Below are 20,256 nucleotides of genomic sequence, written 5' to 3'. Positions count from 1 at the left end.
TGGCCTTTTGCTAATTAGTGCTGTTTGTTTCTTTCCCCCAGGAGACATTGACTTTGGAACGGAAGTCACTTGAAGGGCGAGTTGCGGAACTTCTCACCTGGCTGAAAGAGACTGAGGAACAAATTATAGGAATTGATGAGCAAACCCTGGGCGAGACACTTGATCAGCTCACACAACGACTCCATCTGTGCAAGGTTGGCACAAACAGCCCACACTTCAAGTTTTAAGTTGTAGCCTTCTTCTTGTGAACTTTCAATTGTCCAAATATGAATCTAGTCCAATTCTCCCTACACTTTGCCTACTATCCAGGCAATCGCCATATTACATCTCTTCACTCTTCCTCAGGAGTTGCAGTCGTCTCTGTCAGCCCACTCCGGTGACATCAACACTGTGGCGTTTGACATCCAGGTGTTCATCTCAGAGCGCGCTCAGGACCTGGCTCCTGAACAGAGCAGGCACTTCCTGGGGCAGCTCCAGCAGCTCCAGAAAGGCTTTCACCGAGCCACCAGCCAGGCAAATGCCAAGACAGACACCATTTCTGCCAAGAGAGAGAAAGAGTTGGAGAGGCGGCACAGAGAGAAAGAGAGAGCTGAAGAAGAGAGGGAGCGAGAAAAAGAGAGACAGAGTGCGAGGGAGAGAGAGGTTTGCAAACCACTGGCTGTGTTAAACTGCTCCATTGGAGTGGTGGAATGCACGTTTGGCTACTTACAAATGCATTGTCAGTACATTCAATAATAAGTAATAACATATTTTACCAAATTACATTGGTTGTCATGCTGTCATTGATTAAATACTCACTTTCTGTTTTTTAACACAACAGCCCCATATGCATATAATTAATCATGCCCATGAAGGCCAGTATATTTGACTAATTTCATACATAGTGGACTTATTTGCCAAATGCAGTATCACAACCCCCCAAATGTCCATGTGAGATTATTTTGCTCATATCAGATCTGTAAACAATTGATGCTGTCGGTGTGAAAGCTAAAGACTTCAGGACGGTGACTGATCATTTTTGACGTACCACTGGCTTCTAGGCCGAACGTGTCTTTGCTCCTCTGCATGTCTTCTTGTGTAACACTTGTGTGTATTAACACTCTGCCTTGCTCTTCCAGATTGCCACAGAAGGAAAAACTGTTGTGGCTCCAAGGAAAAGAGATTAAAGTCAGAGAAGCCTTGCTGTATCTTGAATGCTTTCCTTTTTCCCCTCCTCACCCCTTGATATGGGTAGGAAGGAAAAAATGCAAAATGCGGAAACACCATTTTTAAAATTTTCTTTGTGTATTGTTATTTTGGCTTGACTGACGCGTTGTTCTATCTATATCTGTACCTATCTGTCTGTCTGTATTGGTCTGTCTGGCTGCGTGTGAATTCTGGACACATCCTGCTCAAAGCCTGGCCAAGTGTGTAGAATGGACACTGAAAGGTTTAACTAAAGTGTGCACTTAATGAAATAGTGTGAATGGGTTGCGAAGAAGGTAGCGTGGTTCTGCTCAACTGAGTAGGAACAGGCAATACGATGTCTGATTCACCATTATTGACCGAGCAGTTATATTCCATGTGTAATAATGAAACAAGCAATATAATTTATTCACTTTTTCCCTACATTTCTCCTTTTCCCTTCACCTGTGGCTCTCAGGTGCTGCAGCAACAGAAAGCAGAGTGCTCCCAAAAACTGGAAGGCCTCACTATGTGGATGGCTGGAGTTTCAAGCACGCTGGCCAATCAGCGTGCGGGAGCAGAGTCAGGGGATGTGAACGTGCTGCAGCAGAAACATAGAGAGCTAAAGGTGATAAACATCCATGGTTTTCCGGTTTTCTCATCCATGCCTCAAGAAAGGAGATGTTTAAATTTAAGAAAATTATCAGTTTCTCTGGTTTTACTATTCATAGGTATGTGTTTGAGTAAAATGAACAGTTTTGTTTTATTCTATATACTACTGACAACATTACTCCCAAATTCCAAATATATATTTTTTTTATTTAGAGTATTTATTTGTAGAAAATAACAACTGGTCAAAATAACCAAAACAAATATGCATTGTTTTCAGACCTCAAATAATGCAAAGAAAACAAATTCAAATTCATTTTTCAACAACAAAATACTAATGTTTTAACTTAGGAAAAGTTCAGAAGTCAATATTTGGTGGAATTATTCAGATTTATTTATCACAGCTTTCATGTGTCTTGGCAAGCTCTCCACCAGTCTGTCACATTGCTGTTGGGTGACTTTATGCCACTCCTGGCACAAAAATTCATGTAGCTCGGCTTCGTTTGATGTCTTGTGACCATCCATCTTCCTCTTGATAAAATTCCAGAGGTTTTCAATGGGGTTCAGATCTGGAGATTGGGCTGGCCATGACAGGGTCTTGATCTAGTGGTCCTCCATCCACACCTTGATTGACCTGGCTGTGTGGCATGGAGCGTTGTCCTGCTGGAAAAAACAATTCTCAGAGTTGGGGAACATTGTCAGAGCAGAAGGAAGCAGGTGTCCTTCCAGGATAAACTTGTACTTGGATTGATTCTTGCGTCACAAAGACAAATCTCACAAAGACAAATCTGCCCAGTTCCAGCCTTGCTAAAGCATCCCCAGATCATCACCGATCCTCCACCAAATTTCACAGTGGGTGTGAGACACTGTGGCTTGTAGGCCTCTCCAGGTCTCCGTCTAACCATTAGACAACCAGGTGTTGGGCAAAGCTGAAAATGTGACTCGTCAGAGTAGATGACCTTGATCCATTCCTCTACGGTCTTTTGCAAACTTCAGCCTGGCTCTTTTTTGCTTCTCATTGATGAAGGGCTTTTTTCTAGCTTTGCATGACTTCAGCCCTGTCCCTAGGAGCCTGTTTCGAACAGTCCTCGCTGTGCACTTCACCCCAGCTGCTGTTTGCCATTCTTTTTGTAGGTCACTTGATGTTATCCTACTTTTGTTGAGTGACATTCGAATGATTTGACAATCATCTCGGTCAGTGGATAGTCGTTTTCGCCCTCTGCCAGTCTGTAGCTTTGTTGTCCACAATGTCTGTTGCTTGACCTTGTTCTTATGAAGTGCCATCTTTGACATTTTCAGGATGGAAGCAACCTAACGCTCACTGTATCCCTCTGCCAGTAAAGTCACAATTGAACTGTTCTTTTCCTCACTCAAAGCTTTTCTTTTCAACAATTTTTTCATGCTGAATAGTTATTTTTCTATTCAAATTACCTTTGAGGTACTGCTTGCACTGTTTTTTCCCTATCGCAAGAGGATAGTGATGACCACAGCAGTGGTTTTTATACTTTTTTTCATTAAATTAGATTTGGTTCAGGTAATCCCCTAATCAGTACCTCATTAAGTAAAATTAGTTGTGCCTGTGTTGAAATTTAACAGACACTGGAATGGAATGACTGCCATACATTTAGAGATGCTGATTTAAGAAAAATGTGTGGTCTCTTAATTCTTTCCAAAGCTGTATAAAGTGTTCAGTATACTTTACCCATGAAACCTCCATATTTGACCCTATCCACGCATCTCAATCCCTTTTCAAAGGAAGTGCAGAAGGACCTGCAAACCAGAAGCGAGGCCGTGGCGGAGGCCATTCGCTCCGTGGAAGAGTTCCTGGGGGAGCATGGTGACAGCCTGAGTCCTGAGGAGAGGGCCAACCTCCAGGGGGCGCTGTCTCATATGAAGGCACAGTACAGCTCCCTGGGTGATGGAGCCCGGTCCTCCTTAGCCCAGCTGGACACTGCAATCAGCACCACTGTCCAACAGAACGCACAGCGGGTGAAGTGAAACAAGGCTTTAGGGCCTCTTTTTAATTATGTCATTCATGCTGCCCAAAGTCTATGGCTCCATTTACACATGCAGTACAGTTCTGATATTTTTTAACTGAAAAGATTGGCTAAATGATCAGTTAGTAAATATAAAATGTGTATAGTTTAAATCTGTATGGATACTGATTCAGGTTCTGAAACAAATAGTAAAGAAATAACAACAGTGTGGTAGAGGAAAAGTTGTTACCTTAGGGTTTTTGAGTCTGTTATGGTAAATTATTCAGTTATGGAAATATACATTTGTCTCTATCGTAACAGTTTGATGATGACCTAATGCAAGGCTTTTTATTTATCCCCCTATATTACATATAACTTTTTTATGATAGTGCCAATAAAATCTTTCAAATACCAAATGTGTATGTAAAAAAACAACATATTTTTTGTTAGTTAATGCTATATAAATACACTTTCCCCTCAAACAAGTAAGGCCCAGGGCACCCTTAGGAAGCATAGGTGCCCTATTTTGGGGCTTTAGGTTGGGAACCCCTGTACATTTTCCCTCTCTGTCCTGTCCCCTGCAGGCGAAAGCAGCGGAGGAACTGCAGGAGACCCGTGGCAAGATCCACTCGTTGTTAGAGGAGCTCACCTTGCCAAGCCAGCCTGGGCAGAGAGGGGCTGGCATGACTGTTACTGACCACCCCTCGTCTGCGTCGCCAGAGTTAGGTCTGCAGTCCCACAGCGACATGCTCCAGGTCAGACATGCTTCTAGCTTTTCATTTACAAAAGTAATTGCTTGTAGACCTGTGTTCGAAAATAATATGTACTGCTAAATGTTAGAATAAGGGCTTTTTAGTTACCAAGAGTGTTAAATGATTCGCAGATATTTAGTAGTCTATTGTGACCTCCTCTCTTCATCTTTCTCGTTAAGACCCTCCCTATTGGTCGCCCTGACCCTTCATGACCTCTGATCTTTGACCCCTCTCCAGAAGGAGCTTCAGCAGCTCCAGGCCCAGCAGGCCCAGCTGACTAATGTGTCTCAGAGTGCTCGCTCCCTCCTGGACCAACCCGAGTCGGCCGTGCCCGCAGAGGAGAAGCGCCGCCTGCGGGACCAGCTGGAGCGTCTCCAGAACCAGCACCAGGAGAAGCTCCAGGCCTGCCAGGAGAGGCTGAGGCGTTCGGAGGCCCTGAAGGACGAGCTGGCCAAGTTCCTCCAGGAGCACGGAGGCCTGGGGACCTGGCTGGAACAGAGTGAGGGGGAGCTGTGTTCGCTGGGGGAAGGAGAGACGGACGCACAGGGCCTGAAGGGGAGGCTGGAAGAGCATAAAAGGGTATGGCTGTTTCATTTGGTTTTCGTCAGCTTGGGTACACAACTGGTGTCACAGTAAGAATATCCACTCTATTCTTTTTGTGCAGTCATGGCACTTAACTCTGCGGACTGTTTTGTATACTGGACAGAGTCTTATTTGCAGGAATACAGAATACATTGATTCACCGTCATTGACAGCCGTGGCATTTAAACCTGACTGGATCAAACTGACCGGTGACCTTTGTGTTCCAGCTGGCGGAGGACGTGATCTGTCACAAGGCAGACCTGCGCTTTGTGTCCATCTCTGGTCAGAAGGTCCTGGACTCTGTCCAGGGGGCCCTAGAGAGGGTAGGGGGGTCTGACCTGGCCCTGGAAGACACCAAGCAGCTGGTTACTGAGAAGCTGCGGGACGCCAACCAACGCTACACCGCTCTTCACAGCAAGGTGGCTCTCAAATGAAGTAGTTTGTGTGCCTAAACCTATGAAATATATAGAGTTACTTTATTTCCAAGATGGGAAAGGTTGTTGTTTAAATAATACTTTATAGGCGTTATAGGTGCTACTTTGGATCTTTTTGCATTTTAATTTCCACAAATAATATATCTGCAGAAATATTGGATTCATTGTGTTGTACAGTTTGACTTAGCAAACTCTTTTGTGGCTGCGTTATTGTCTGTATATGCCTGTTGATTTTTTGCTGGAGTTGTTTTCAAAATCATTTCGATTTTCTGGATGGGGCGCGAGGCTGGTGTAGAATCTTTTTTTGTTTCCCGATTGCAAAATATCTAGAATGTTTTGCTCAATTTGTGTTTGTGTGAGAAGCACTAAAATTGCAGGGGATCATGTTACCGTCTATTTTAACATAAACCAATGAAGCCGAAAGTAAAACGTCAAGTGAGGTCTTCCACTAGGTTATGGAACGATGAGATTGGAAGGTTAGATACCTGTAATTCACCCATCCTCCACAAGGGGGAGGAATTCCATATTTTGGTCACTAAAATGTACTCTATTGTTTTGTAGATGTATACTCCCCGATAGTGTAGGCTGAAGAATAGCCCTTAGCCGTGCTATATTGGCCATATAACACACACCCATGGGCTGATTTACATGTATTGCCATAAGTGGGCTGTCTGTACATGTATTAGTATTGCTCTACCTGGATAGCGGAGGTGCAGTGTCCTGTTCGTTGTCATCGTCCTACGCTCACTCTCTCCCTGCTTCTACAGTCGTCAGATCTGGGCGGCCGTCTGTCGGGCCTTTTGGACCGCTACCAGCAGTACCAGGACGAGGCTGTGTCGCTCCACGCCTGGCTCAGCACCCAGGAACAGAACCAGAGCATGGCTGGACCCAGCGGAGAGAGCGACACGCAGACACTACAGAACTCACTGCGGGCCGTACAGGTAGGAGGGAGGCTAGGAAGGCCACTAGATGGGAACACACCGCAAATAACCAGAGCAGAGGATTTCTTTTTAGCATTACGTTTGAGATTTTAGTCATTTTGCAGACACTCTTATCAACAGAGAATTAGTGTCACTGAAAGAGGAGACATCAACATGTCACTCTGTTAGCCGAGGTGTAGCCGAACAGTGTTTTTATTCCTGCCCCTAAACGTTCTCACTTCTTCTGCCCTTTTTAATGAACTTTTTTACCCCCCTCTCTCTCTGTTCTGGTTAGCTGCTGCAGGACGAGCTGGCCGAGCGGTCGGTCCAGTTGGAGAAGGTGAAGAGGTCAGGCAGAGGGTTGGCCAGCACTCAGGAGTCTCCCACTCTCAGGGCCGCGGAGATTGTCAGCACAGCAGGTGAAGTTCATAGCCATGCCTCACGTTCTGCTGATCCTCCGTCGTCATCCTAGTATTACCTGTTCCTCTTAAAAACCAGACAGAGCATCATAAGATTGCATGAAGGAATGTATTTCTATCTCATCCACCCACTCATCAGTGTAAATCTTCTCCATCCACAGCCATGATTTAATACATCTTACAGTATGTTGAAACCAACAGCTTCTCCCTACCTCTGTTGCTGTCCTCATATCTATCCACATAAGTAAATAATTATCTTAAAATGTAAATAATGTGGGTAAAAAATGGAGAACACCTTTTTTTTACATTTAAGATGTTAAATGGGACTTAAACGGAAGTAACATTAACAAACCCTATATAGGTATACAAAAAAGAGCACAAACCCGTGCTTCCAAAACAAAATGGTGAGAAGTGTCTGCACTGACTCTCTCTCTCACTCTGTCGGTCAGATGGTCTGGAGAAAAGGTTCAGCTCTCTGTCTGAGTCTGTGTCGGAGCGGGCCGAGCAGCTCCAGACGGCTGTAGCCCAGTCGGTCAGTGTCCAGGAGGGGCTGAAAGGCCTGCTGACCTGGCTGGACGGCTTACAGCTGACCCCCGGAACCAACCAGCCCACGGCCCAGGCTGTGCAGGACGCCCTCACCCAGAACCAGGTATATAGCCGTTCAAGGAGTCATCAAAGGAGCAACTTTAACATCTCTGCTATAATGTTTACCTTATTTCCTAAAGGATCTCTCTTCACATGGCCTCCTCGTTTCCTATGTCTCTAGGTGACCATTTAACCAGTAGCCATTTGTATTAATTCCTTTTCAGTGTTTCAGTGTTGCTTTTCCCTGATGTTTTTTAATCACCAAATCACCTCAGCTCTTTTCAGAATTGGACTGCCTTTGTAAACACGTGATCCCTTCACTTGTTCTAACCCTTTCTTTCCTCTGTTCCAGAAACTACGTCAGGAGCTGCTGTCCCGGCAGGGCAGCGTGGAGGCCACACGTGACGCCGTCTGCGAGCTGCTCCAGAGCTCCGACGCATCCACGGCCTCCGGCCTCCAGGTCTCACTGGACAGCCTGACCCAACGCTACGCCGCGGCCCTGGCCAAACAAGCCGAGATGGAGGCCGAGCTCCGGGGGCTCCTGCCCAAGCTGGAGAGCTTCGAGAGACTGAGTACGGATCTCCAGGGTTTCGCCCAGACCCGTCTGAGGTCACTGTGCCCAGCAGGGCAGCCCGACCGCAGCGTGGAAGACTACAGACACACCATCGAGGTGAGAGGATTGCCCTGTCCCCAATGGCGTCTGTGTAGATCTGAGAGATTTGTGGCATGGTGAAAATTCCAGTGAACCTTTCAAACTCAGCAGCGTTTTGTCACCAGCCAATCACATCAACTCTGCATTGGAGTGGTGGACGTTAAGCATTAGAGTCTACCCTTTTCTGGGTTTTATCTCTGACACCAGTTGTGGCTGAGTTTAGCCAGCTGGTTGGAATAAACAAACTGGTTTTGATGTGTTACCGTCAGGTTTTTGCTCACATGTTAGTGATGTGGGACAACTACACAACCTAATAATACACTTCACTCAGCAAAGTTAGTACTAGAATTAATAAAAAAATTGCATTAATGTGCTTTCCATCCATATTTGTCTCACTTCATAATATATAGCTAACTTACATCTGTCTTCCTATAGGAGGTGAGAGCGGAGCTGGAGCAGGAGGCTAGTCAACTGAAGTCCTTCAGCCAGCTGGGAACAGACCTCAGCCAATCTAAGGCCCTGACCAACACACAGTGCCTTCTGGACAATGTCAGGGAGGTGTCCGATGATTTTGCCCGACTAGAATTCAACATCAACGAAAGGTAAGAAGGCAAGGCCTTTGAGTATGCAGAGAAGAACCGAATAAAAAAATGATGTGAGGCCCTGTGCTCTACACACTGTTCCCAATGGATTTTACAGATTTAGAACACACAAAGGCAAAAAATACAAAATTCTCAGAAGCTCTCTAGGTGCATTTAGGCTTGTAGTGCGGTACTAACCCCACTAGGGGGAGATAGATACAATATGATAATATCATACTGTATATGGTCACGTTACACACTTCTGTCAATAGTCTGAGGTATTACCCTCATGTCAGTTCTTTCTCACTAATGCCATATATGGAAGTCCACCCACAAAACAAGACAAGGCACATTTCCACATGTAAACACAGGTAGACACAAATGCACCCCTGTGATTAATTTAGCCATACAGGGTTTGTGGAGGCTTTTAATTCACTCTTGAGATATGTGATAGGCTATAACGTTTCTGTCTTTCCTCCTTCCTCTACGGCAGCACTAATTGCAATGTCGACCAGCTTTCTGTGGCGCTGCTAGCGAGTTAGACTGCCCACACTCGCAGCACGCCCCTAGGGAGCGCCCCGTAGAAATAAACCGACTAGAATAGCGGTGTAAGCAGCAATTCTGTTCCCATGCCAGGCTTCTTATAAATACTATTGGACTAGCAAATGTTAGCGAAGGTTCCCATAGGGGAGGGATTAGGCCTGTGCGGAGCGTGTCCCTAAACTGTAACACCCCAACCGTCATGAACTCTCATGTGTTGCCAACAGTGGTGTGGGTGGACAAGCGTTCACTGATTGGGCAGGCGTGAAGGTGGTCTGCGCTTACCAAAATAAGCCTTTGGGTAATAGTGGGCTCAGTTCATTCTCTATTTAGCTGTCCTACAAGAAGCTCTCACTTTCCCAGACGGTGGCCCAGACGGGGAGGAGCCCCTAAACAACACACACTTTTAAGTTGGTTGTTTTGTCTGCGGTCAGTGCAGTGTTTTCAAAGGGGCTGCCAAGTGACAGACCAAACACAAAGCAGGGGTCAAGGGTTATCTGACTAAAGCCACAGATGGCTGTGGAGCCTGATATACCGGATGTGTAAGTCTGGTGTGTCAGGTCATCATTTGTGCTCCCCGCGGGGAGAGGAAACCCATTAGTGGGAGTAGGATGGAACTGGCCTGACATTCTGCAGATTTTCTCATCAGTGTTGTTGTCTGTTACCAAAGTGGTATTCATTTATTCTTAGTAACTAATTGATTATTATTTCACCAGGTATATTGACTTAGATCGTATTTTCAAGACATAGGGAATAGTTAAAGCAGGAGGTGAGGGGGTGAATTGGGTTACCATGTTGCTATCAGGGCCAGAGCTTTGTCCACTTCACTTCCCTGGGGCACTGGGATATCATATTTAGACTAGAGAGAAGTGTGCCCCCTACTGGCCCATCTAAACCACTTTCAGCTGCATCTAGTCTCCTATTCAGCACTCGACCAGCACTGACCATGCTAAACTTTATAGACAAACTAGCACTGTGATGCAGGGATCTCACTAGTTGTGGGCTATCTTAGTTAAAAAAGGATTGTCCATAGCCTTAGGTGAACACAGGAAAGATAATGGTTCAGCAGTGACTGCGTTCCCGCTATAGCACTGCCTCTTTGTTCTTGTTCTGAATGTACTTCTGTGTTTTGAGGCGTGTGATTCAATTTGGAAATTTCGTGGGTGTAAATGCAATAGATTGTGGGGTTTCAGTTAATTTGTAACGTTTATACCCTGTTTTCTTTTTTTCTTTTTCTTTTCTTTCTTGGTCCTTTTCCTCTCTCCATCCCTTCATCCACACCCCCTTGCTCTCCTCCCTCCCTCCCTCCCTCCCTCCTTTCTTCCTTCCCCCCTCCCTCCTTTCTTCCCCTTTTCTGTCTCGTTCCCCCTCATCAGATACAGTACCATCCAGAGTTGTGAGCAGAGCTTGGGCCAGTTCCGGTCTCTCTCTGGCTCCCTCCTCAGGTGGCTCCAGACGACGCAAGAGCAGCTGCCCCTCAAAGAGCCCAGCCTCAACACTGAGGCCCTGCGGAGGAGAGTACAGCAGCTCACGGTGTGTTAGTCTGTCTGTGTGTGTCTCATTCTTTGCTGCCAAATTGTTTAATAGCACTGACGCAAAAGAGTCTTCACTTAAACACAATCCATTTGTTTAAAGGCATTTCAACATTTAGGATCAAATGGATGACTACGTTGCAAAGCATGGTGGTCGTTCAGGAATACATTTACTTTTCTCTTATTACATTAATTTGTTTTTACTCAGGACTTACTGAATGACTGGGAGACTGAGGGGGTACGGGTCCAGGAGCTGAACAAGACCGGAAGCGAACTGGAGACTGTCATCATCAATATCACGGCCCCCCAGCCCAAGACAGGTAAGGGGATGGGTAGCGACGCGAAGGAAGAGGGAAGGCTTTCAGTGTGTGTCCGCAGCTGGCCGTCAGTGTGAACGTTCGTCCACCAAAGCTCTGCATTCTAGCTGCATTCCACCCTTGTCTGTTCGGCTCCACACGCCATCTGTCGAGAACGCATGTGTGCGTGGTTACGTATGGCTGCGTGTCATTGAGAGAAGGGACAGAACGCACGCCTATGTCTGTTTCAGTGTTAGTTGTCTGAGTGGTGTGTGTCTCTCTCCCAGGTGTTCCCCAGGTCAATGGTGCAGGCAGCCCTGGCAGTGTCAATGGCATTCACACATGCAAAGGTGAGCTCACCTCGATCCCCTAACAGCCCGTCTCCCAGATAGGCCCCGCTGCGTCCCCCAGATAGGCCCCGCTGCGTCTCCCAGATAGGCCCCGCTGCGTCCCCCAGATAGGCCCCGCTGCGTCTCCCAGATAGGCCCCGCTGCGTCCCCCAGATAGGCCCCGCTGCGTCTCCCAGATAGGCCCCGCTGCGTCTCCCAGATAGGCCCCGCTGCGTCTCCCAGATAGGCCCCGCTGCGTCCCCCAGATAGGCCCCGCTGCGTCCCCCAGATAGGCCCCGCTGCGTCCCCCAGATAGGCCCCGCTGCGTCCCCCAGATAGGCCCCGCTGCGTCTCCCAGATAGGCCCCGCTGCGTCCCCCAGATAGGCCCCGCTGCGTCCCCCAGATAGGCCCCGCTGCGTCCCCCAGATAGGCCCCGCTGCGTCCCCCAGATAGGCCCCGCTGCGTCCCCCAGATAGGCCCCGCTGCGTCCCCCAGATAGGCCCCGCTGCGTCCCCCAGATAGGCCCCGCTGCGTCCCCCAGATAGGCCCCGCTGCGTCCCCCAGATAGGCCCCGCTGCGTCCCCCAGATAGGCCCCGCTGCGTCCCCCAGATTTACCTTGCTGCGTCTTTGTTCTGTCCTCCGTCCGTGAGCTTGATGTCTGTGCTGTGACAGTGTCTCGCGCAGTCGTTCCCAGTATTCCAGAGAAAGACCCGTTGTGCGTTTGTATGTTGATAACAATTAAATTTTCGCATCTGTGGAACGAACAGCGGCGTACAGAGTTAGGTTTCAGTGCGATTGAGAAATCCTCGCTCTCTCGTCAGACCTGACCGAGCTGCAGGTCGCTGTGGCCGAGGTGAACAGTCGTTACGGGCAGCTCGGCGATGAGCTGAAGGGCAGACGGGGGCGCCAGGAGGCCTCTCTGGAGCTGAGACAGACGGCCAGCCAGGATACAGAGGAGCTCAGCCGCTGGCTGGGAGAGCGGGAGAACAGCCTTCACCTGGGCCAGACCACCCCCTCCCCCTCCAAGCCCGAGGTGGCACGTGCCCAGGCCCAGGAGAACAAGGTGATAGTCTGGACTCAGGTCAAACCACGGTCGAGAATAGGGTGATACTTGGGGAAAATCTAATTGTCATCGCTCCCTCGCTGAAATGAACTTATTGCCCTTTCTTCCTGTAATGCCAGTGGTTACTCTTAAGTTTTTTTAGCCGACATGCTGAATAGAGTGGTTTGTTCTCTGTAAATTAGGCCTTACTGTCTGAGCTGGCTGAACATTCTGGGAAGGTGGAGGAGCTGAAGAGCGCCTTGCAGAAGCTGATAGCAGACAACCCAGATTCCCCAGAGGCAGACACGTGGAGGCAACAGCTCAACGAGATTGGTGAGTGGTCCCGGGAAAAGGAAGGTGTTGAATGGATGTGGGGTCACAGACAACCTCTGACCTATTCTTGAATTCTATATTGAATTCTTTTTTGTAGTTTTTAATTTCAGTTACTATCAATAAAATGTTCACAATCACATTAGGTATGGACAGCGTGAGAAGACGATTCTGCTCTGAAACGTAGGGCTGTAACGGTTATTTTGTTTCACCCGCGGTTCTGTATGTGGCTCAACAAAGGGAGTTACAGTACATCCGCTGCAGGGGGGGGGTTGCCAAACCTCACCATGCTTGTTTCATGAGCACAGCGACGCCTGTTCTGGCAGCGTGGCTCTCGAAGAAAGTAAATACCTTAGCGTGAACGGTGGACAACACTATTATATCCCCGTCAGTATAGATCATAAACCTCACTTAACTGTCATCATTGCCAAGCGTTTGAGTGCGCCATGTGTTACTATTACGCAATGTCTGGACTCACCACAAGTGAATAGCGATTGACGATGACTGTAGGAATGTAATGGGTAATAAACGTTGTAGATCTCATTGTAGGCTAAAGCCTTTTGGGAAGGTGTTTTGCCTCACTGTGGCCGTTAATGCTGTGTTTTTAAGCAATTGTATTTTATCATGTCTGTATTGTGGAATGACTGAATATCCTGAACCTTTTTGAAACAGATTTTCAATCACTGCTTGAGTATTTTTACGCTTTTGGACATTATTCACAGGTCACCATGGGAGCTGGTTGTATGTCAACACATTATTGTTGCATTTAATTTTGCCTCTGGCTCTATGCTCAGTCGCTTCCTCCAAAGGCCTCCGAGACACAATATTTAACGTTATCATTAAAGAAATGAAATCTGTTAATTCTATAGGAGAGAACATGACTGATACTTAATGAGAATGCAAAATGGCTTTACAATTTTCCCCTAAGCCAGCTCTCCATTCTTCTTCGGCAGAAAGCCAAAATGTGCCCAAATGGCAATGTAACATTTGGTAATGTACCAAAGCCGTATCTCCATTGTTTTTGGTCTTCAGTGATAAGAGAAAAATAACAGGCCGTACCAGATACCACCTTATGGGGTAACAACCTTAATATCAAGTGCCTGCCTATGTTCTAATGTTTATTGTTTCTAACTGGATCATTGAACCTCTTTTGGTGTTGTAGATTGGCTAGGTCTATACAGATGATTGTTCTAGGTGAAAACAATTCCCCTGTGCGAATAATGGACACTTCCCAACTGCCTCTTGAAGAGAGCAAACCCATCTGTCTTGCAGCTGAGCCTCGAAACCAAATAGGAGACTGTTGAGGCTTTGATTGAGTTTATTCTTCAGTTTAGGCTTACGTACAGTTCTATATTTTACTTAACAATGAAAGGGAAAAGGTAATGAAACAAAGTTGAAAATAAAAATAAAAACTTTTCTATACCCCTCCGGGTATTGTGACACGGCATCAGTGGCACGGTTCTTGCCACAGCCCGAGTCAAATGTTTTGTAAGTTGAAGCCGTATCTCTGGAGAAGACAACCTAATGTGTGAGTTGTGCAGGATGAAATGACATGCATCAGAAAGAACTTCATAACTTTTTTTAGGGCTTCAAATGTAAGAAATGAAATGCATTATAACGAAATATAATACTGGCCGGTTCCACACGATGAGCTAATACAATGGTGTTCTATTTAATTCCATATGTGGGAGGTTAAGATCAATATTATATCAAGAATGAGCGGGATGAGTCCATGACAGAGTTATTAAAATGACTTCAAATACTTCATATTTTTCCCCAACTTCATATAGCCAAAAACTTTTAGGATGGGATCATGGCACAGCTTCCCTCTCCACATGCCTTGTTTCAAAGCCATGTGGATCTTAGACAGATTTTGTCTGCTGGATGCCCGGTGCATGAGTCATGACTGAGACGGTAGAGAAAATGGCTGCCTTTTTTTAAAACTGCTGTGCATTGTGTGCACGTGTTTTTCCACTACAATATGTCTTTATATAATCATTATGCACGGTCACCCGTGGAATCAGTCAACTTCTTTAATAGATTGTTAGCATATATACACACGTAATGTAGCTATGTTTTTTCCCAAACATTTGCTTCCTATTTCCTCAGGCTCCCGCTGGGCAAAGGCCAATGAGACGGCAGCACAGAGGCAGGCTGAGCTGGAGACCTGTGCTGATAGGTTGGGCAGCTTTGCCACAGCTGCCAGTCAGTTGGGACCGTGGCTAAAAGAGAAAGAACTGATGATGAGTGTTCTGGGACCACTCAGCATCGACCCCAAAATGCTGAACACTCAGAAACAGCAAGTGCAGGTACGCAGAGGACGTTGTAGACCAGAACACACACAACATGACGGATTAAAATGTCATAACGTGATGAGTGTAGCTGGCCTCAGCTTGCAATGAAGTCAATAAATACAACATTCTATAAAGAAATGAAAGTAATGTTGACACTTTACACTCCCTGCCCCCCTCCCCCCACCCTCTCCCGGGCAATCACAGTTCATGCTGCGTGAGTTTGAGACCCGCCGTCCGCAGTTTGACCAACTCACCCAAGCCGCCGAGGGCATCCTTTCCCCATGCGGCGAATCCTCCCCGCAGGATGCCAAGGACCTAGAGGAGGTCAGGTCCGAGCTGTCCTCCATCTCACAGCAGTGGGACGACCTCACCCAACGTCTGTCCCAGCGCTCAGAGCATATTGACCAGGCCCAGGGAACCAGTGAGCGCTACCAGGCCCTGCTGAAGAACCTCTCGGCCAGCGCAGAGGCTCTAGGCGAGCGGCTGGACAGCCAGGCCTCTCTCAGCGCCCAACCCGAGGCGCTGAAAATCCGTCTGCAGGAGACCGGCGAGATTCGCTCAGAGCTGGAGCAGAGGAGGGAGGAGCTGGGCGAAGCGGAGAGGTTATGCCGGGAGCTCAGCACGATCGTGGTGGAGCCGTACCTGAGAGAGGAGCTGAAGAAGAGGCTTGAGAGCGTTAGCGAACCACTGAGGAGCCTGGAGGGAAGGGCTGGTAAGTCTTCTCTGTTCCTGTGCATTACATGTTAAATGTTTTTTTTATATCACTCTATTGGATTCAGTAGGAGTTATATTCCGTAGGTGGTAGTTGTCATGGTTTCATACCTGGCTAAATGTTTCTCTTCAAGATATTTGTGAATCAGAAACATTAAACCCCTGTGTCTTCTTGCTCTTCCTCAGCGGATGGCCTATCCCAGCTCCAAGCCGCTCTCTCCAGCACCCAGCAGTTCCAGCAGATGTTTGAGGAGTTGCGAAGCTGGTTGGACAACCAGGGTGGTGAGAGAGACTCTCCTGCTGACTCCCTGCCCTGCCAGCCTGACGCTCTCCGCAGCCTTCTAGCCCAACAAGATGAGCTCCAGCGCCAGGTGGCAAGCCAGCGTGGCCCCTACGAGCTAATTCAGGCCGAGGGGGCCTCGCTGCTTGCATCGCTGCCCGCTGGTGGCCAAGAAAAATCTGCCTTACAGTCCCGGCTAGACACCTTACACCAGGACTGGGACGCGCACAACCAGCGAATCACAGAGTGCCAGAACTGCCTGAAATCCACCCTGACCAAGGCAGAGTGTTTCCAGCAACACAGCTCCAAGCTAACGCCTTGGGTGGTGGAGTGCGAGGAACGGGAGGCAAACATCCAACCCTCCCTGGACTCTGCAGCCCTGGATGATGCCGTACAGAAGGCGAAGCAACTGGGGTTGGACCTGGAGCGACGTCGCCCCCTCCTGGAGGCTTTAAATACAGCGGCCGACCAGCTTTTAGAACACTGCCGCGTGGGAGATGAGGATGTACGTGACGAGAAAGCTCAGCTCAACCGACGAGTCGACAGGCTTTCTGAAAAGCTCCAGAACCGTGTTGCCCAACTTGAAGAGCTAGCTGGTCGACTCAAGGAGTTTGAGGACGGACGGCAGGCAGTGGAGAGGAGGCTGGAGGCAGCGCGACATCAAATCGAAGTCCAGGAGGCGCTGGGCCCACAGGCATGCAGCAACAAGAGCCTGGAGAGACTAAGAAGCCAGCAGGAGACGCTACACTCGCTTCAGCCACAGGTGTCCTACCTTCGGGACCTGGCCCAGGGGCTGGTGCAGGACACACCCCCAACAGCAGGGGGCAATGGAGAAGGGGTACAGAAGCTGGAGCAGCAGGCCCGAGACACAGAAAGGGAGTTCGGGGAAGTCAGCGAAAAGGTGAGAAGTTTGATTGTCTAGTTAACAATTTGGACTTAATTCATGGAGGTAAATGTGGCTGACTTAGCTGGCTAATTGTCATCTGTAGTCCCTGGGCATCTGTAGTACATAAGAAGAAAGAATCATACATATTTACCATCAAACATTTAATAAAGTAATGCCACATAAAATCATATTCCAATATTATGCAGGCTTTTAGAAAATAGAAGGAAGATTAAGTTTTACACATTTTAAATTTTCACAATAATCTTTTCGATGTCTCACAAAGTAGGCTTAAATATAATGAAGTTGGCTACAGTGGTGGTGTTTTAATACTTTTCAATACATTTCCTCCTTTCTTTTAAAACTAATTGGGAATTGTTAGGCGTTTCACATGTCCATTACTTTGGTGGACAAATGAGTAAGACACGAGGAGTCGTCTTTGCACCCTGGAGAGTGGCTGATTTTAAAAGTAGAATTATTTTAGCAAGGTTCATTGGGTGAGAGTGTCGAGGCATCTGGTGTAAGTGATTAAATGTGTGAGGGAACATGTCTATATGTGTGTTGTGCCTGTGTTTTTCTAACCTCACTATATAATGGGGTTAAATCAGAAACGTTTGACATATGGGGGACATTTTTCATGTCCCCATTATAAAAAAGGCAGTTTATTGGCTTAAATGATTTAGAGCAAAAGTTAAAATTGGGGTTCAGTATTACTGGTTAGGTTTCGGCATTAGGGCTATGTTAAATTTAGGAATACATATTAAGTGATTGGGGTTAAGGTTAGGGTTATTTTCAGGTGTTTATGTGAGGATTAGGATTAATTAAAGTAAGATTCTTTAAAGACAGTCAACTTTGGTGTCACCATTTAAATAGGTAAAATCTAGGCATACATAATAGTTTGAGGTAAAGGTTAGGGTTATGTTCAGGTATTGTTCAGGTGAGGATTAGGATGAGGTGTGTGTGTGTGTGTGTGTGTGTGTGTGTGTGTGTGTGTGTGTGTGTGTGTGTGTGTGTGTGTGTGTGTGTGTGTGTGTGTGTGTGTGTGTGTGTGTGTGTGTGTGTGTGTGTGTGTGTGTGTGTGTGTGTGTGTGTGTGTGTGTGTGTGTGTGTGTGTGTGTGTGTGTGTGTGTGTAAATCAGTGTATGTGTTTCTGTTTAAGGTCTAACTATACTCATGGGGTCTCCATGAGGCAAAAGTCAATTTCTGGCTCAGGGTTTAGGTTTAGGGTCAAACTTTCAATTCATTTTAGAGTTAGAATTGTGGTTTCTTTAAATTGGGATTTCTTTAGAATTGGGGTTTCTTGTTGGTTAAGTTTAGGGTTAAGGTTAGGCATTACATTTATGTAAAGTTTAGGCATAAAGGTTACTTTATTGTGGTTAAGGTTAGGGTTAGGTTTAGGGTTAAGATTAGGGCAAGGGAGCATGCAATTTTCTGGTCCCCATGAGGATAGCCATATGTGTGTGTGCGCTTTGAGAGAGAGCAGAACATCTTTTAGCTGACATAGCAGTTCAAGTAATAGGAGTTTCAGGATTCTTATATGGTCATTGTAAAGAGAATATTTCAGAACATTTATTCACTTCACTGAAATGTAAACTGCTGAGTCAAGAGCATTGTTATATTATCTGGTATAGTTCTTGAATCTGCCTTATAAGGTTACTAGAATGGTTAAGCGTTTCACTTACAAATCAATGGTTTTAATCATCCTTGCATCAAGACATTAGATTTGACCATTATAAATTCATTTGAAATTATTTGATTAATTTCCAAACTGAATGTATTGCTTTCCTCCACATTCCTTCTTTAGCAAACGCCTGTCATCAAAACAGGGAGCAAATGAACTACATGAATCAGCATTTTATCCAACCCTGACAGAGCACAGTGCTTCATCCAATTACTACGTCAGACTAAGCCAGCACATTCATCTTCTAAGATTCAATTCAGTTACTGATGTATCTCCTCAGAGGCAATTTAGAAAACCATAGTTAGATTACAAAGACCAACATACTTTTCAGTGGACCCAGTAGTAGATGCACTTACAGAGTCAGTGTATCTAAACATATATTTTTTGTATTCCTGTAGATCGAGCAGTGCTGTTCCGCCCTGGAGACTCGTCTGCAGGGCGTGGGTGAGGTCCAGTCCTCGGTGCGCGACCTCTTCTCCCGCCTGGCTGACCTGGACGACGAGCTTGATTCGCTGAGTCCCGTGGGACGCGACTCTGACTCTCTCGCCTCGCAGGCCGAAGCCGTCCGCGCCTTCCTGGCCCGGCTGGCCACACTGAGGTCGGAGCTGGAAGGTCACGGAGGCGACTGCACCGCCATGCTGCGCCGGGAGGGGTCATCCCCCGATCTCCTCGCACTAAGGCGAGAGACGGAGGCCCTGAGCCGACAGGCTGGGAAGCTGTCCGAGAGGGGCCAGGCCAGGCTGGGGCAGATCGAGGTTGCCGCCGAGAGGGTCGGAGAGTTCTACGCCCGGGTGGCGGAGCTGCAAGGGCTGCTGGGACGGGCGGAGGAGGGGCTTAACGTGCAGGGCGTGGTGGGCACGGATGTGGAGACCATCAAGCAGCAGCTGCACGAGTTCAAGGTAAGAACCAATTTTAATGTCTGCGGTTGGGGTTATGAATGTGCTACTGCCGTCTCAGAATGAACCCGAACGGACATTCTGTGTCCTAGTCAACCCTGTCGTGGTGGTCCGGCAGCCATATTAGGCCACACCGCCCAGGGAGTCATTCAGGTTTTGTGGTTACCGTATCTGTAATATTTGTTTGCTTTGTGTTTTGCTGCCATACAAAATCCTTGGGCTTTATGTCGTCAGAGATTGGTTGATTGGGTAAACCCAGCTGTGGTGCTGCTGGAGTGCCGCATGCTCAGGGTGAGCCTAAAGTGGTTTTGGTGCCGGAGTCAATGAACAGCCTTGTGAATGTTTTTTTTTGATACCTCAGAGAATGGAAAATGAGGTTCCTAACAACTTATTCCCCAGTATTATCTAGCCACAAACTACCATTTGGGAAATTTTGCATTGGAACATGCTATTAGAAACCAGTCTGGCAGTGGTTATTGTCAAGCTATCGATAATGTTCTCCAATTGAATTTGACATTTCTTTGGATTGAATAATATTCAACAAATATTGTGGGTCGTTCTGACATGTTATTTTGTAGTTATTGCACTAAGTGCTCTGGCAGCCATTTTGTTAGACCCACTCATCTAGTGCTTGACATAAAAAAAAATCTATGGACTAACACACATACTGTTGAGAGAGTTCTGAGGAAAGTACTTGACCCTTCTTGGATGCTGGACATTGTGGAACAGCCCAAATCTCTTGTGGTGTAGTTGCTTTTAGTTCCTG

At 46.9% G+C, this 20,256-nt stretch overlaps 1 protein-coding gene across 32 annotated transcripts in view; it reads left to right on the top strand.

Annotated features, from left to right (window-relative positions):
- Positions 1-20,256, top strand: part of macf1a (microtubule actin crosslinking factor 1a) — a 217,766-nt gene that overhangs the window by 130,754 nt on the left and 66,756 nt on the right. For 30 of the 32 annotated variants that reach the window (XM_029122964.2, XM_020050185.3, XM_010873839.5 and 27 more), the window contains 21 exons: positions 42-194; positions 346-642; positions 1,643-1,792; positions 3,529-3,762; positions 4,334-4,504; positions 4,739-5,080; positions 5,311-5,502; positions 6,285-6,458; positions 6,733-6,856; positions 7,306-7,505; positions 7,794-8,111; positions 8,529-8,695; positions 10,591-10,747; positions 10,955-11,066; positions 11,330-11,392; positions 12,195-12,436; positions 12,619-12,748; positions 14,855-15,054; positions 15,244-15,751; positions 15,937-16,931; positions 18,993-19,493. In XM_029122964.2, coding sequence (XP_028978797.2) covers positions 42-194; positions 346-642; positions 1,643-1,792; positions 3,529-3,762; positions 4,334-4,504; positions 4,739-5,080; positions 5,311-5,502; positions 6,285-6,458; positions 6,733-6,856; positions 7,306-7,505; positions 7,794-8,111; positions 8,529-8,695; positions 10,591-10,747; positions 10,955-11,066; positions 11,330-11,392; positions 12,195-12,436; positions 12,619-12,748; positions 14,855-15,054; positions 15,244-15,751; positions 15,937-16,931; positions 18,993-19,493 — 5,430 coding nt within the window. The remainder of the gene's footprint in view (positions 1-41; positions 195-345; positions 643-1,642; positions 1,793-3,528; positions 3,763-4,333; positions 4,505-4,738; positions 5,081-5,310; positions 5,503-6,284; positions 6,459-6,732; positions 6,857-7,305; positions 7,506-7,793; positions 8,112-8,528; positions 8,696-10,590; positions 10,748-10,954; positions 11,067-11,329; positions 11,393-12,194; positions 12,437-12,618; positions 12,749-14,854; positions 15,055-15,243; positions 15,752-15,936; positions 16,932-18,992; positions 19,494-20,256) is intronic. The other 2 variants (XM_034294858.1, XM_034294871.1) reach the window with 2 other exon arrangements.

This window comes from Esox lucius, chromosome 10 (assembly GCF_011004845.1).
Source record: "Esox lucius isolate fEsoLuc1 chromosome 10, fEsoLuc1.pri, whole genome shotgun sequence".
Classification (NCBI taxonomy): Eukaryota; Metazoa; Chordata; class Actinopteri; order Esociformes; family Esocidae; genus Esox; species Esox lucius.
Note: the sequence above shows the minus strand (reverse complement) of the source record. Positions and strands in the feature narration are given on the sequence as shown.